The 15,737-nt window shown below is 37.7% G+C and overlaps 1 protein-coding gene across 1 annotated transcript in view; it reads right to left on the minus strand.

Moving 5' to 3' along the window:
* Positions 1 to 4,073: 4,073 nt before the first annotated feature.
* Positions 4,074 to 15,737, minus strand: part of LOC126154146 (cysteine-rich motor neuron 1 protein-like) — a 116,218-nt gene continuing 104,554 nt past the window's right edge. Inside the window, exons 13-15 of the mRNA XM_049916117.1 lie at positions 12,550 to 12,960; positions 12,141 to 12,323; positions 4,074 to 6,828 (exon numbers count right to left, since the gene is read on the minus strand). Coding sequence (XP_049772074.1) covers positions 6,470 to 6,828; positions 12,141 to 12,323; positions 12,550 to 12,960 — 953 coding nt within the window. The 3' untranslated portion in view covers positions 4,074 to 6,469. The remainder of the gene's footprint in view (positions 6,829 to 12,140; positions 12,324 to 12,549; positions 12,961 to 15,737) is intronic.

The following is a 15,737-nucleotide window of genomic DNA, read 5'->3' on the forward strand; positions in this document are numbered from 1 at the left end:
CTTTACAGACGAATGGAAAAACTGGTAGAAGCTGACCTCGGGGAAGATCAGTTTGGATTCCGTAGAAATATTGGAACATGTGAGGCAATACTGACCCTACGACTTATCTTAGAAGCTAGATCAAGAAAAGGCAAACCTACAATTATAGCATTTGTAGACTTAGAGAAAGCTTTTGACAATGTTGATTGGAATACTCTCTTTCAAATTCTGAAGGTGGTAGAGACAAAATACAGGGAGTGAAAGGCTATTTACAATTTGTACAGAAACCAGATGGCAGTTCTAAGAGTCGAGAGCACGAAAGGGATGCAGTGGTTGGGAAGGGAGTGAGACAGGGTTGTAGCCTCTCCCCAATGCTATTCAATCTGTATATTGAGCAAGCAGTAAAGGAAACAAAAGAAAAATTTGGAGTAGGAATTAAAATCCATGGAGAAGAAATAAAAACTTTGAGGTTCGCTGATGACATTGTAATTCTGTCAGAGACAGCAAAGGACTTGGAAGAGCAGTGTCTTGAAAGGAGGGTATAAGATGAACATCAACAAAAGCAAACTGAATATAATGGAATGTAGTCGAATTAAATCTGGTGACGCTGAGGGAATTAGATTAGGAAATGAGACACTTAAAGAAGTAGTAAAGGAGTTTTGCTATTTGGGCAGCAAAATAACTGATGATGGTCGAAGTAGAGAAGATATAAAATGTAGACTGGCAATGGCAAGGAAAGCGTTTCTGAAGAAGAGAAATTTGTTAACATTGAGTATAGATTTAAGTGTCAGGAAGTCGTTTCTGAAAGTATTTGTAAAGAGTGTGGCCATGTATGGAAGTGAAACATGGATGATAAATACACTCCTGGAAATGGAAAAAAGAACACATTGACACCGGTGCGTCAGACCCACCATACTTGCTCCGGACACTGCGAGAGGGCTGTACAAGCAATGATCACACGCACGGCACAGCGGACACACCAGTAACCGCGGTGTTGGCCGTCGAATGGCACTAGCTGCGCAGCATTTGTGCACCGCCGCCGTCAGTGTCAGCCAGTTTGCCATGGCATACGGAGCTCCATCGCAGTCTTTAACACTGGTAGCATGCCGCGACAGTGTGGACGTGAACCGTATGTGCAGTTGACGGACTTTGAGCGAGGGCGTATAGTGGGCATGCGGGAGGCCGGATGGACGTACCACCGAATTGCTCAACACGTGGGGCGTGAGGTCTCCACAGTACATTGATGTTGTCGCCAGTGGTCGGCGGAAGGTGCACGTGCCCGTCGACCTGGGACCAGACCGCAGCGACGCACGGATGCACGCCAAGACCGTAGGATCCTACGCAGTGCCGTAGGGGACTGCACCGCCACTTCCCAGCAAATTAGGGACACTGTTGCTCCTGGGGTATCGGCGAGGACCATTCGCAACCGTCTCCATGAAGCTGGGCTACGGTCCCGCACACCGTTAGGCCGTCTTCCGCTCACGCCCCAACATCGTGCAGCCCGCCTCCAGTGGTGTCGCGACAGGCGGGACTGGAGGGACAAATGGAGACGTGTCGTCTTCAGCGATGAGAGTCGCTTCTGCCTTGGTGCCAATGATGGTCGCATGCGTGTTTGGCGCCGTGCAGGTGAGCGCCACAATCAGGACTGCATACAACCGAGGCACACAGGGCCAACACCCGGCATCATGGTGTGGGGAGCGATCTCCTACACTGGCCGTACACCACTGGTGATCGTCGAGGGGACACTGAATAGTGCACGGTACATCCAAACTGTCATCGAACCCATCGTTCTACCATTCCTAGACCGGCAAGGGAACTTGCTGTTCCAACAGGACAATGCACGTCCGCATGTATCCCGTGCCACCCAACGTGCTCTAGAAGGTGTAAGTCAACTACCCTGGCCAGCAAGATCTCCAGATCTGTCCGCCATTGAGCATGTTTGGGACTGGATGAAGCGTCGTCTCACGCGGTCTGCACGTCCAGCACGAACGCTGGTCCAACTGAGGCGCCAGGTGGAAATGGGATGGCAAGCCGTTCCACAGGACTACATCCAGCATCTCTACGATAGTCTCCATGGGAGAATAGCAGCCTGCATTGCTGGGAAAGGTGGATATACACTGTACTAGTGCTGACATTGTGCATGATCTGTTGCCTGTGTCTATGTGCCTGTGGTTCTGTCAGTGTGATCATGTGATGTATCTGACCCCAGGAATGTGTCAATAAAGTTTCCCCTTCCTGGGACAATGAATTCAAGGTGTTCTTATTTCAATTTCCAGGAGTGTAGTTTGGACAAGAAGAGACTAGAAGCTTTCGAAATGTGGTGCTACAGAAGAATGCCTGAAGATTAGATGGGTAGATCACATAACTAATGAGGAGGTATTAAATAGAATTGGGGAGAAGAGGAGTTTGTGGCACAACTTGACTAGAAGAAGGGATCGGTTGTTAGGACATGTTCTGAGGCATCAAGGGATCACCAATTTAGTATTGGAGGGCAGCGTGGAGGGTAAAAATCGTAGAGGGATACCAACAGATGAAGACACTAAGCAAATTCTGAAAGATGTAGGTTGCGGTAGGTACTGGGAGATGAAGAAGCTTGTCAGGATAGAGTAGCATGGAGAGCTGCATCAAATCAGTCTCAGGACTGAAGACCACAACAACAACAACAACAACAACAACAGTCCGACCCTCATTCTCTCTTCTGTTCAGTATCATCCTTATTTGTTAGGAAACAACAAGACTCAAAGTGTTTCATGAAGAAGTTTAAGAAGGAGTTAAATTATTTTCCAGCGCTATCTGCTTTCAAATTTCTCCCTAGGATTCACCTCACAATTTCTCTTTAACCACTGTGATCAAGTCATTGTTTATGATTCTGCAATAAAAACTTTTCTTCTACGATTTGTACCATTAGTATATTTAATTGTTAAAGTTGACAATCATGATTAGATAGACGACTGACTATTGATTTTACAGCTAAACCATTGCAGGTTGTTGGAAGTGAAAACAATTTTCCCATAAAATTTGCACTATGTCCTTCAGTCATCATAGGGAATTTTACTCTAGATCGTAATCCAAAGCTGGACATCAACAATGCTAGATGTCCTCTGTCAGTACCATCTGAGAGAAAATCAACTCTAAAATCTCAACGAATTATTTCGCATTAAGTGTCCATAACCATATTAAAACTGTTTCTAGTTGCCTTATCAAAGCTATGATACTTCCATCTGGTGGCCAGTAATCTGTCAATACTACAAACATGTGTATTTTCTGGTTCACACATATAGCACAGCATTCAATAACCTGTCTGACACAACATTCCTTAATTTGAAGGGCCCGGGACTTAACTCCATCTCTTTGCATTTACAGCAACTTCCCATTTCTTCTTAGGGGTTTTACAGTAGTATACTATTAGCTCGTGTCCATTAATATGTGTTTATTCCATTCCATGTGATATTCTGATATGCACAAGGTTGCTGAAATTTCATCTCTCCTGTCATTTTCCTTTATGGGTATCTGAAGTTCATGTTTTATAATCAAGAAGCACCGAGCATTTTGATGGACAAAACTAAAAGTATTTTATTTCCTCTATTTTGTCTAAGCTTCAGTATTTTGTTGTGCTGGAAGCTGTTTCATCTATAAATGTGTTTTGGATTAATTTACCCCAAAAGAAGGCCTAGAGAACACATTGGAATTTATTGGGATAAGATGGATACTGTTTCGGTCACATTGGATGTTTCTGGTAGTTATCTGTGCAAGTAACTTGTTGCCGAAAACATTCACACGCAAACAATGGCATGTGAGGGGCAGTGTGTCAGTCACATGCGAATGATCTTATAGCTAGGTAGTTTTTGAAGTTTTGCATTAACACACTGTGCAGAACACATCATCCTGGGCTTATCATATTGCTCACATGATTTCTTGAGAAATCTATGGCATGAATGACAAGTGGCATTTCTGATCTGAACACAATTCTGAGCTGTAGCACATTCAAATCATATAAAACCAATCGCGAAACAGGAATATACACTAGGAAAACTAACATACAAATAGAAATACACAAGCAGAAAATGTGGTTAGCTGAGTAACAACCAACAAAATAATCCAGTGCACATTTATTTAAAAAGTTTCAAACAGTACATCTTGCTCTCTTAAGACAAGACAGTGTTTCATACATGATTATCTTTAAGTACTCATTGATGCACCGAAAGAAAACAAAAGTGACTTATTTAAATTTTCCGAGGAAATTCATGGTTGTGGTACGTGTAGATGTTGTTTATTCACGCAGATTATTCTTAACACTGAATATATGTAACACGAAACAGTCAGTGACAAAAACACAAAACAGATGTCACTTGCAAATTTATTGCCTCACTTAAAGGCACATTGAGGCTGGAGTAATGATTTTCATAGTATTTCACCCAAGTCAGCAGACATATCTATGTTCATGTAAGCACTTTACCTAAAGTGTGCAGCACAAGTGAAAATAATATGTAATAAAATATGTTGTGTACCTTATATGAAATTAAATTTCTGTAGTAGCATAAATAATAAAATGTGAGAATACTGAGTTTCAGCTATTATGCTTTGGTGAAACTAAATACAGTAATATCAGTGTCAGCTATTGGTCATGATAGTGTCATATAGTAGCAATATAAATGTATATTTTTACTATGTAGAGTTCATTACAAAAATATTAAATTTCGACATCAACATATTACTAAAAACATAACTTTCAGTTGATATTTCCTATAATGTCTGTGCTGAATCATACATATGTCCTCATCTGTATTGCATCATTCCAGAAAAAGAAACAATAAGTTCCTCAACATTTAGTTCTTGAAATCAATTTATTAGGCTATTCGTCTGAGAAAAGTGTCACTTCAAATGTTTCTTAAACATTGTTCTTACCAATAGATTTGTTATTTGATGGCAAATAATTACTTTTTTAGAATTCCTAACATTCACATTTCAAGTGAAGATGGTGTCAATATAAGAGACTCTATTCCTTTAAATGTATATCACAGTTTCATATATACTGAAGAATAGTTTTGACCTCGTAGGCTAAAATTTTAGTGACAGAAGTTACACACATTGGCAGCAAATAATACAACAGCTGTGAAAAAATGTTTAAGTTTAAGCTATAGATGGCATACATCTGGAAGCCCACAATATTGACAGTAAGCAGGGAATGTTAAATAATGAAATTTTGTCACATTTCATTTCATTTAGTAAACTTCACACCTTATAAATGAAGAGAAGAGCACTGTATGTCAGCACAGGCATCCTTACTGTCATGGAGAAATGTTCACAGTATAGCTGTGATTTTAAATAAAATAATTAAAAATTATGCTTGACATACAGAGATTTCTTCTGAAATCCATCATAAATTTTCTACATTCATTTTACATAAATGAAGGTATTAACGCCATTACAAATGTATGAGATCAATATAACTCATTGAAGGAAACTTCAAATGTGTATTTGTATGCATACTCTGGATACATAGAACAGCAGTCTTTTTCTTAGTAGGAAAGCTGTAATCTGATTTTACGTAATAACTATTTAAGCAGTATTAAACTCAGTATACTTCTTCAGCTTGCCACATTATAGTCAATGTAGAACTATGAGTTAAAACTTTTAGCCAGTGTATTTCTCTCCTTAGAAAATAATTGCATTTTTTGCTTTCAAAATTTATTACCAGTAAATTAAAAGTTCAGTGTGTTTGTTTTTTCAAATCTGCACATGACTTGCCAAAAGGACAAATGAGTAATCATAAAGATTAGTTGCATTATGTGCCATTTCAATTCTTTGAAAATAGTTCAGTGCTCGGATGCAGCAACTCTTCAGAGAGCACAATCACTTGCTCATATTGTAATGCTATAAAATTTACCTTAATTTCTTCATAAAAATACACATATAAGTACTTAATACTTCTTCTCTTACTGCTGACAATTTCTTACACACATTGCTTTAACTCTTAAGCATTTTTAAGTAGTAGGAAACATCCTCATGTATATCATTTCTTTTTAATTTGCATTTGTATCACTGTAACAGAGTTACTTTCCTTTACTGGATACAAGAAAAAAATCATGTTATAACCTCTTACATTTTTAACAGTAAAACCAAACTTTCATAGAAGATTTTACACAGTAATGGAAGCAGAAAACAAGCTCTTTCATACACCTTTAATACTATATTCCTTGTAAAACCTGAAGACATAGTGTCTTGCATATTGTTCACTTGTATTATTCTATCAGATTTCAGTTTCCCCAGAATGCACTTGACTCTCAAACCACTCTTACATAATCTTCTTGCTGTTTTATAAAGATTGTAGCATGCAAGTCTTTCAAAGCAGTTTATGAGAAGTGTTTGGAGTGATGTCTTTTTGTGGATGGAAACCGAGGAACTATAACACTTGATAGTGAAACTATCTTTTATTCTTTTTTGTAGAAACAAAAAAGGTGATTCATTTTTTACTTCAGTCATTAGTCATTCATACAGGAGCCAATGCAGTCTTTTCTGTTGCTCCAAATGATGGTGATTTTACAAAGTCACTAAACTGTGTAGTGTCATAAGTAGGGACATATTTGTAATGACAAGGTTCACATTTAGACTGCCTGTCCCCACTAGTGTAGCGAGGTGGTGCAAAAGAATCTCTGTGCACATAATTATTATATGCAGAACTGGGACACGATTTCAGACTGCCCAGTTTGTATTGCTTCTTTCTGTAACACTGCCACATTAGGTAGAATGCCATTACAGCAACCAGGAAAAATAGTAGTCCAATAATAATGCTGTATGTTCTCTCATCAAATAATGGTCCTTCTGCAGGTGCTCTTCCAGACGCATGATCTGTGAAAGAATTAACAATATTATTTTTGTGAGTTTGGCCAGAATAACAGAATAAATAAGATAAACTGCACTGACATTAAATTACTATTAAGGTAGCTTCATGCTTTAGACAAGTGTATGATATTTGGAACTCCAAGGCTAAAAAAGATTCTCCTGGGGCAACAACAAAACAACAATAAAAAACATTAACTGTTTGTATTATAGGAACTTTTATGACACTAAATATTAATAAGTGAACCTTATAGAACTGAATTTTGAAAGCTGAAAATTTAAATCTAAAAAGTGTAATGGGCAATTAAAACACCTCTGTATAACTAAAACACAAGAGATGAATCATTGCCAACACATGTAGAATTCAACTGAATTCAATCTGTATCTTTAGCAGCAAGGTTTCCTTTTCTGGAAATGAAAATATTCAGTGAGTCAGTAGAGTTCGTGAAAGTATAGAACCACTTCTAAGCAATGGTCAAAAGGCTTAAGTGTTCCTTCACCATCTGCAAGTAGGATGTGATTATCAAGTGTGGAAGTAGGCAGTAATACAATGGAAAGGAAAATTACTAATGCCCAGGAATATTCTTGGGATGATCAAAATTTGTGGTATGGAAATGTATGACATTTTGTTCCCAGATCGAAGCTGCAGTTATGTTTTGGTAGAGTCACCTTTCAGGTCACTAGACTTTGAGTTGTGTTTTTCTAGAGAGTAGATTATACTAAAAATAAACATTTTTTACAGGTTTCTTCTGTAATTTTGTATTTAATCCATAAATAAATAAACACGACATAACGAGTGGCTAAATTTAAACATTTTAAATTATGGCATATTACAGAGGCTTTGCTTCATCATTAGTTTGGGTTTTTAGTTTATCAGCATTCCTCATGATAGGCCTGAGGTGTGATTCTGCAGGGTGTGCAAAATATGCATTTACAGATGCCATATCTTTAAATGCAGAATTGCATGGAAGTCCTAAGGTGTAAAATCTGATGAATGTGAAGGGTAGTCCAAGTCACAAAACAGATACTTTAATTTTCCCTTTGCCAAAGAACCTTCGTTAACAGGTTCATACTCCTGATGAGAGATTTTTTTCCTTTGGAATACAGGCATCTTTTCACAGTATTTGTTGTGTTAGTCCATATTATTTGCCAGTTATTACCATCTGAAATGTAGTCAATGAGAAAAATAATTTTTATAGCCATAAAACACTGCCAGATTCGATCAACTCAGACTTTTTATAGTGCAGCGCCACTGAATGCCACCCACTGATCTGAACGCTATTCTAATCTTCCATTTCTGACCTGAAATGATGGATTCACATCTCGTTTGCAGTGACAAATAGGTGTGCATAACTCTGCTGTATTCTTTTGTAAATGATCCAAATATTTATGAGAAATTCATTTACACTTTTGCTTTGTCACTCAACAAATGTGACACTACCTCTCTCTCAGTGAAATGTTCAGGTAAAATGTATCTCACTCTTTCTTTTAATAAGTATATAAGTATATTTCCTTTAAAACACACACACACACACACACACACACACACACACACACACACACACACTTGTAACACCACATTGTGATGAACTCACAATGACTGGAGTTATCCTTTGAACACATCCTTTGTTCCCTTAATCCTCCCGGCCTCAGTCTCTGTGAACACACTGCATCATACCCTCTATCCAACAGTCCTCTGTGCTGCATCTTCTCCCAATCCACTTTTCCATGTCATTGCAATCATGCACTACACAATGTCTTCAGCTCTGGTGCCCGTGTGTTGCATTCCTACTCTGTGCACCTGCTTCCTCTCTCTCCCACACTCCTGTATTGGACGACGGTTCAATCCCACGTCCGGCCATCCTGATTTAGGTTTTCCGTGATTTGCCTAAATCACTCCAGGCAAATGCCGGGATGGTTCCTCTGAAAGGGCATGGCTGACTTCCTTCCCAATCCTTCCCTAATCCGATGAGACCGATGACCATGCTGTCTGGTCTCCTTCCCCAAACCAACCAACCAACCAACCTGTATTGGACACCTGTTGCCTCCACCTGAGCTGCCAGCTGCTCTTCCTCAATCCTCCCTCCCACCTCTCATCTCTTTACTCCTGTACCCATCCCAACTGATGCTACCTCTCACTCCAGACTACCTGCTGAACTGCAGGCACTGTGTGTTCAGCTGGCTCAATGTAGCAAACAACGGTTTAGTCATGGTATCAGTCAGTCCAATAAGTAATCTAGGGAGGTATTGAATCTTCCAGAATATGTTGTTGGGTACTGAAATCTTCACTCTAAGTTTTCACACTCCTTTTTCAGTGAATATGCTTGTAATTGAAATGTCAGTCTTCAAAAAACTATGTGGAATATCTGTGCTTATCCAAGGTCACAAAATTTGTATTATAGTCTTATGTGTAGCAAATAGAACAATGTTTGTTGACAAACCATAATCACAATCATGTTTGAAATTTGCAATAATCCAAACCAATAGATTGCAAAACAATTTAAATAACAATAGCACTCAATCCAGTTTGATAATGACCACAATGTTTGGGGGAAACTAGAAAGCTGTCGTAACTACAGGATATTAAACAACAGAAATTAAATTAAAAATGTAATTTGCAAATATATTCACTTATTGAAAGTAACAACCTTTTCAAAATTTAGTGTTCATTGGGAAGCTTACGTTACAGAGGATCAAGAATGCATTTTATTCCTTGCCAGTCTCACTGGATAGCAATTTTATCAAAATATGAAACATTTAAATTGCATCATAATTCACATTTTCAAAATATGCCTTGTGGCATAACACGGTGGTTCTGCCATATTTCAGTTCCTGATGATAACTAGGTTTTTTTTTCTTTACTCTAATTCTGCTATAATTTCAATACTGTTTTGTAAGTATCTAGCCATTAATGGCTTCTGTGCCAAAATACTAGTAGTTTTGTTGTGATGGTGAGTAAGGAAGACAGTGGTATATAGTATATAGTGGGTATATAGTGATGTAGATATGTATGTGTGTATGTATAAATGTACATTATGCTGATATATAGGTGAATTCTCCTTAAGATGACTAATCAATGTTTTACATTTTACATAGTCAGTTAATGGCTCATAATCAAATACAGCCTTATAAAAGGCTTCCATGTTCTATATGTAAAAACATGATAACTCCTTTGTACAGCATGTAAATGAAGTTGTCATTGTGGATCTTCAAATGTCTCAGAAGCCATACGAGACATGTGATGCTAAGTGTCTAAAATGTGATGGGCTTCTGTCTGTTCTGTCTCTCTAGCTCTTAAGGCAGCATGATGTTCTGCATCTCAGTTCTAGCTGATTTGAGAATGCTTCGACGTTTGTTGGGTCCAAGTAACTTTCGCTATTTGAGCTCTCTTACAACTCTGTGCCGAATCAGACTTATGTTTGTGAGGCAGGTCATAAAATAAATAATATTAATATGTTTCTTAGGGTCTTGCCTGCTAAACAGTTTTAAATATGGTTCACAAACTTAGCATAGGATTTTATTATTGTATCTCTGCAGTTTTTCATGGTAAAAACTGTCCAGCTTTGCCAGTTGGTGTAGCAATTCTTTTTAAAATTTCAGAAACAGTTTGAAAGGTTATGAGTATGAACTGTGTCAGTTGCATTACAAGTGGTTCTGTATGCAGAAATGTGCACACTAGAAACTGAGCAACTCAAGACCCTTGATGTTTAATAACTTCTGAGTGATTTCTATAACATAAATTAATGAATGTCTTTACTAAACTGTGTTATGATTTACAACTGGCATGGAAAGCTATTGTCATCAAAATTAGTGATTGTTGGACAGGATACATATTGACTTAATTGAACAACCACAGTGTGTTTTTCTCTGATAAATTACTACGGGATTGTGCTAAGTGTGAATTGTGACTTTTTCATAGGAATTTGAACTGTTTTTGTGCCTCAATAGAACAGTTAACTTTGCGACTGTAATTGTATGTGCTGGTCTGGTTCAGTGTGCTAGTATAATTTTCATAGTTGATAAACTGTTCCAATTCCTATTAATCAAACTTTGTGAAGAATAAATGTGTGTTTTAACACAATCTAAATGGTGATGGTATGTAAAATTTTGAGCAAACACTATTTTGCACTCATTTATACTTCCAGCATTGTGGTGATCAAAAGTGGTGCTGCCAAGGAGAGACTGTGAGAATCAGATCAGTAGCTTCACAACCTTATTGGTATTCTTGATCACACCTGAATTCATTTTAGACTTTTATAAATTTAACTTAATAAACAACACTTGAAAAGTCACTCTAAAGAAAAAAGTGATGTTTAAAATATAAACACTATAAATTGTAATTCCATAAATAGCATACACTATAAAACTATGAAATTTATTCATGACAATCTTAGAAATCTGATACATTTGTATCACAAATATTGGTCACTTTTAATCAACTGTGTAAGGAGGTCAAAATTTATTTGAAATTTGCAGAGTGCCAGCCATTTTTTGAAGCTGTGGCACTGACAGGCATTTTGTTTATTGCTGAAATGTTGAGCTGATGTGTTTTCTGATGTGCTTTCCTATGATAAGTGTGATGCAATGATGTCAGCTACTGTGCTATGTTTTGTTATTCTGAACTGGCATTACTCTTCTCCTGAATAAATGCAGATTATAAACTAATACATGTGGCTACTGGTTTTATTTGAAATTTCACATGAACTAATTAAAATAAACTGTTAGTAGAAAGCTGAACCTGAGATGCTCAGTGACACAGTTTCAACATCAAGGAGGTTAATGCAAATAGAAAATGAACTGGCATATGTTACTTACAAACCTGCTGCGATTCAAGTAGAATAGTAATAATACCAGAGTAGCCAGGACAAGGCAAGAAAGTAGGAAAATATGACACACCCAAAATGTAAGGTGCACCATGAAAATATGACTGCCTTCTTACAACAGCAAACACTAAAATGGTTCAAATGCCTCTGAGCACTATGGGACTTAACATCTGTGGTCATCAGTCCCCCAGAACTTAGAACTACTTAAACCTAGCTAACCTAAGGACATCACACACATCCATGCCCAAGGCAGGATTCGAACCTGCGACCGTAGCAGTCACGCGGTTCCAGACTGAAGCGCCTAGAACCGCACGGCCACACCGGCCGGCCAGCAAACACTCTTACCCACACAAAAGCAAATATAATTGTATCATAGAGGAATAAAATTCCATTTCTATATATCTAGATAACAAACAAGAATAATGCTGAAGTATAAATGAAAATCTTTGATACTTTATTTAGGGCAATAATATATAGAACATTAATTTGTTTTTTTACCTTCACATGTAGAACAGCAGTCTGATCTTGCAACCATGTTAGGGCATTTCTCTGAGCAGGTCTGTCTAATGCAAAACCTTTCTCCATTCAGGCATTCACATTTGTTACAGTCATCTTCATCCCACTTCTCTCCAGATTTATATGTTATGTTTCCAACAGCGCAGCTGCTTGATATGCCTTTATCTGTAGGAATTAAAGTAATTGGCTTAAAATAGATGACTACATAATATAACTGATCTCAGTTTTACAGCTCGAGATAGTTTTTCTGTAGAAAATCTAAAGAGTGTGAGACAAAAGCAACATACAGAATTTTCACGTAATTGTTAAAATGAATGGATAGGTGAAGAAAACTTATAGAAAGATTTGGAGATCAAAGCTTGCAGAGTCAATTAAATGAAAGAAAACTCACCAAGACAAACTGGACAGCACTGGTTTTTAATCAATACTGATATCTCACATTGTGTTTCAGGACATTTTTCAGAGAAGCATTCTGTCTTTCCATCATTGCAGATACAGCTGCTGCAACTGTGTTCTCTCCATGATTCACCATGAGCTCTTCTGTGTGTGACACACGCTTCTTTATCTTCCACTGACGGTAATGTGAAATTAGGACAGGATGGACAGCATCTGTCACTGTGAAAGACAGGCTGCAAACATGGTGTTGGTGGGCACTCTTCAGCTTTGCACATAACCTGACCAGAGTGGCAAAGACATCTTGTGCATGTATTCAGTGACCAGATTTCTCCTTCCAAGTGGAATAAACCATCAACAGAGAAGCATCCAGTAGTTGGTTGATGCTGTGGTTGTTCCTCTGCATTATCTGAAAGTGTTCAATGGACTAAATTTTATAATCCCATATTAACCACATCAAACATGCGTTCTCCAGTTTATAGAAACAGTTCAGATACTCATGTATGCACAAAATTTTTATGGTTAATTACTATATCTTATAGTATTCAGATGTATTGAGTCTTATGCAATTCATATCTCTTATGTTACAATGTATATTAAGTGTTATACAATTTATATGAAGGATGTTGCCAACAAACTTATGATATTTAAAGATATGGATGAAAAATGTTAGATTAGAGGAATAACTGAAATATGAGTTGAAAAGGTAAAGGAGGGAACAAAATGAACAGTGAAAATAAGACTGAAGAGACTAAAGTGCAGTCTTACAGGCTGTAATTTATTGACTTAAAATCAATAAAAAGCGAACTACCACATACTACACTTTTCAAAAGAGCATCCATATGCCCATGAAGAAAGATTTTTCTTTACAAGAAAGAAAAACCACCTCATTGCAAGCATAGCTAGCTGAAAGGACAAATCTTCTGAGATCCTTTATGAGAGTGGTCATGTCATGAAGTTTTATAAATATTACTTAACCCAGCAACAGACATTCCATTGATAGCTTTTATTTAGAACAAGTGATATGCCACAGTGGGCCTCATTAACAAAAAAGATATAGTGAGTATATCTCAATACGGGTTTAAATGAGGACTGACAAACAAATGTAGTGCATCTTTCATAAGAAATCACTTACAAAAGGTCAAAGCTATCTACAAAGACAAGCAACTGAAATCATTAACTGAAATTCTATCTGAAAGTACAGGGTGGTGCAAGAAAAACAAAGCCCCGAGTACAGCCTGCTCATTAGTTATGCACAAACTGTTGCCTGCCATGAGGAGATACAACAACAAACAGTTTAAAATGTAACATTTAGATAATGAAGAAATAACAAATAAGCTAATACTATTGTTGTATCTGCTAGTGGTGAGCAACAATTTGTGTGTAATTGGAAAGCAGTCTGTACTCGGGACCTGTTTTACATGCACAATGCTGTATAACAGTTAAGTAAGGTGTGCCTCAGGGCTAAGTACTGAGACCTCTGCTACTCCTCCTGTATATTAATTTGAAGATGTCAGCTGTACTCCAGAAGGGAATAATACAGCACAGTACATAAAGGTGTGAATTTTGCTATTGAACAACTCAGCAAATGATCTATAAACAACAGACTAACTGTCAACAGTAAAACCACTGTTTCCATTAACTTCTGCACCACACAAAACATAAACCCCTCTCAACCACTAGTAACAACAAATAAGTAATCAATGGAAACTAACACTGAATTCAAATTCTTGGATCTATGGTTATAAGATAATCTGAAATGGAATATACATATTGATCAGGTAAATGCTAAAACAAGTATCACACTAGCTACTTTGCTCTGAATGTGCCACAAGTCAGAAAACAGTAGAAAGTGCATACTGCTCATACATACAGGCTCATGTAAGATATGGCCTCACAGTTTGGTCCCTTTAACCCCATCAATCCCATTACTGCATAATTCTGGGATAATTCTCCAGCTGCTCTTGGCAGAAGATAATCATGAGGACCATTAATGGAAGCAAAACTAGAGACTCTTGCATATCCTTTTTCAGAAAGTTTGAAATCTTAACATTGTTCTGAGACTGTAAAATTCTTTAAAAAACTACATAGTACCTATGGAATGCAGTCTACAGAAAAACAGTGACATTCACAAATGTTACACTATGATAAACTGAAACACGTATGTGTTACATGCTTATACACAACTTCATCAAAAGGGACCATTTCACATGGGCCTTCAGCTGATCAATAAGCTTTCCACAAGCATAAAGTCTATTGAAGACAAGACACAATTTTATATAGCTATGAAGCCTTATTTACTAAGGCAATGTTTTTACTTTATAACTTCTATACATAGATCAGTAAATATGGTGGTTATGATTAAGTGCAACATATGAACTACTGAGTGAAAATACCATAATCTATTGAATGTAATTATTAACATAATTTGGATTGGATTGGATTGGATTGCTGCGGTTAAAGGGGCCAAACTATGAGGCTATCAGCCCCTCCATATTATATGTATCAAGCCAGAATGTCTTTCGAGAGGAAGGACACAGATGACAAATACTGAGGAATCTGATTTAACTGAGAATCCACAAAACCAAGAGACAGGAGCAAGCAGATGTATGAGAGGGGTAAGAGGATGTAGGTGAGTGAGTCGCTCCACCCAGAAAGCAGCTGGAAGCCCCTGGGACATCTTATGCAATGTAAGATTCTCACTCTATTACCACAAGAAAACTAGCATGTGGACAAGATGATAACATACATGAAATGTATTTGCAGTTGCAAATATGGACAACCATCAGCTGTATAATGGAATGACAACAATGAAAATTTGTACCGGACAGGGACTGAAACCTGTATTTTCCGTTTATCATGAGCAGATGCACCACAGACATTGCAGTATCATAAGATGATAACACTTCAGGAAAATGAACAATGATGACAGACAGTAAACCAACAAAAGATGTAAAACAATAAGAATAATTACAAAAGGTGGGAAGGGCAGGAGCTAGGCTGGCCACCAACCAAGGGCAGCCCTGGGACACATGGGTCAGAGCAGGTACTGGGGCATCCTTCCAATCCCTCCAGCAGCCAAGAAGGTAAATGTGCCCAGCTTCACAGAGGGGAATAGGAACCAACTTTACAGGTAAGCGTAAAACTTGATCAGCTGCTTTGATGCTGTCCGCTAGCACCAGAGGC

The sequence above is a fragment of the Schistocerca cancellata genome, chromosome 2 (assembly GCF_023864275.1).
Source record: "Schistocerca cancellata isolate TAMUIC-IGC-003103 chromosome 2, iqSchCanc2.1, whole genome shotgun sequence".
In the NCBI taxonomy this organism is placed as follows: domain Eukaryota; kingdom Metazoa; phylum Arthropoda; class Insecta; order Orthoptera; family Acrididae; genus Schistocerca; species Schistocerca cancellata.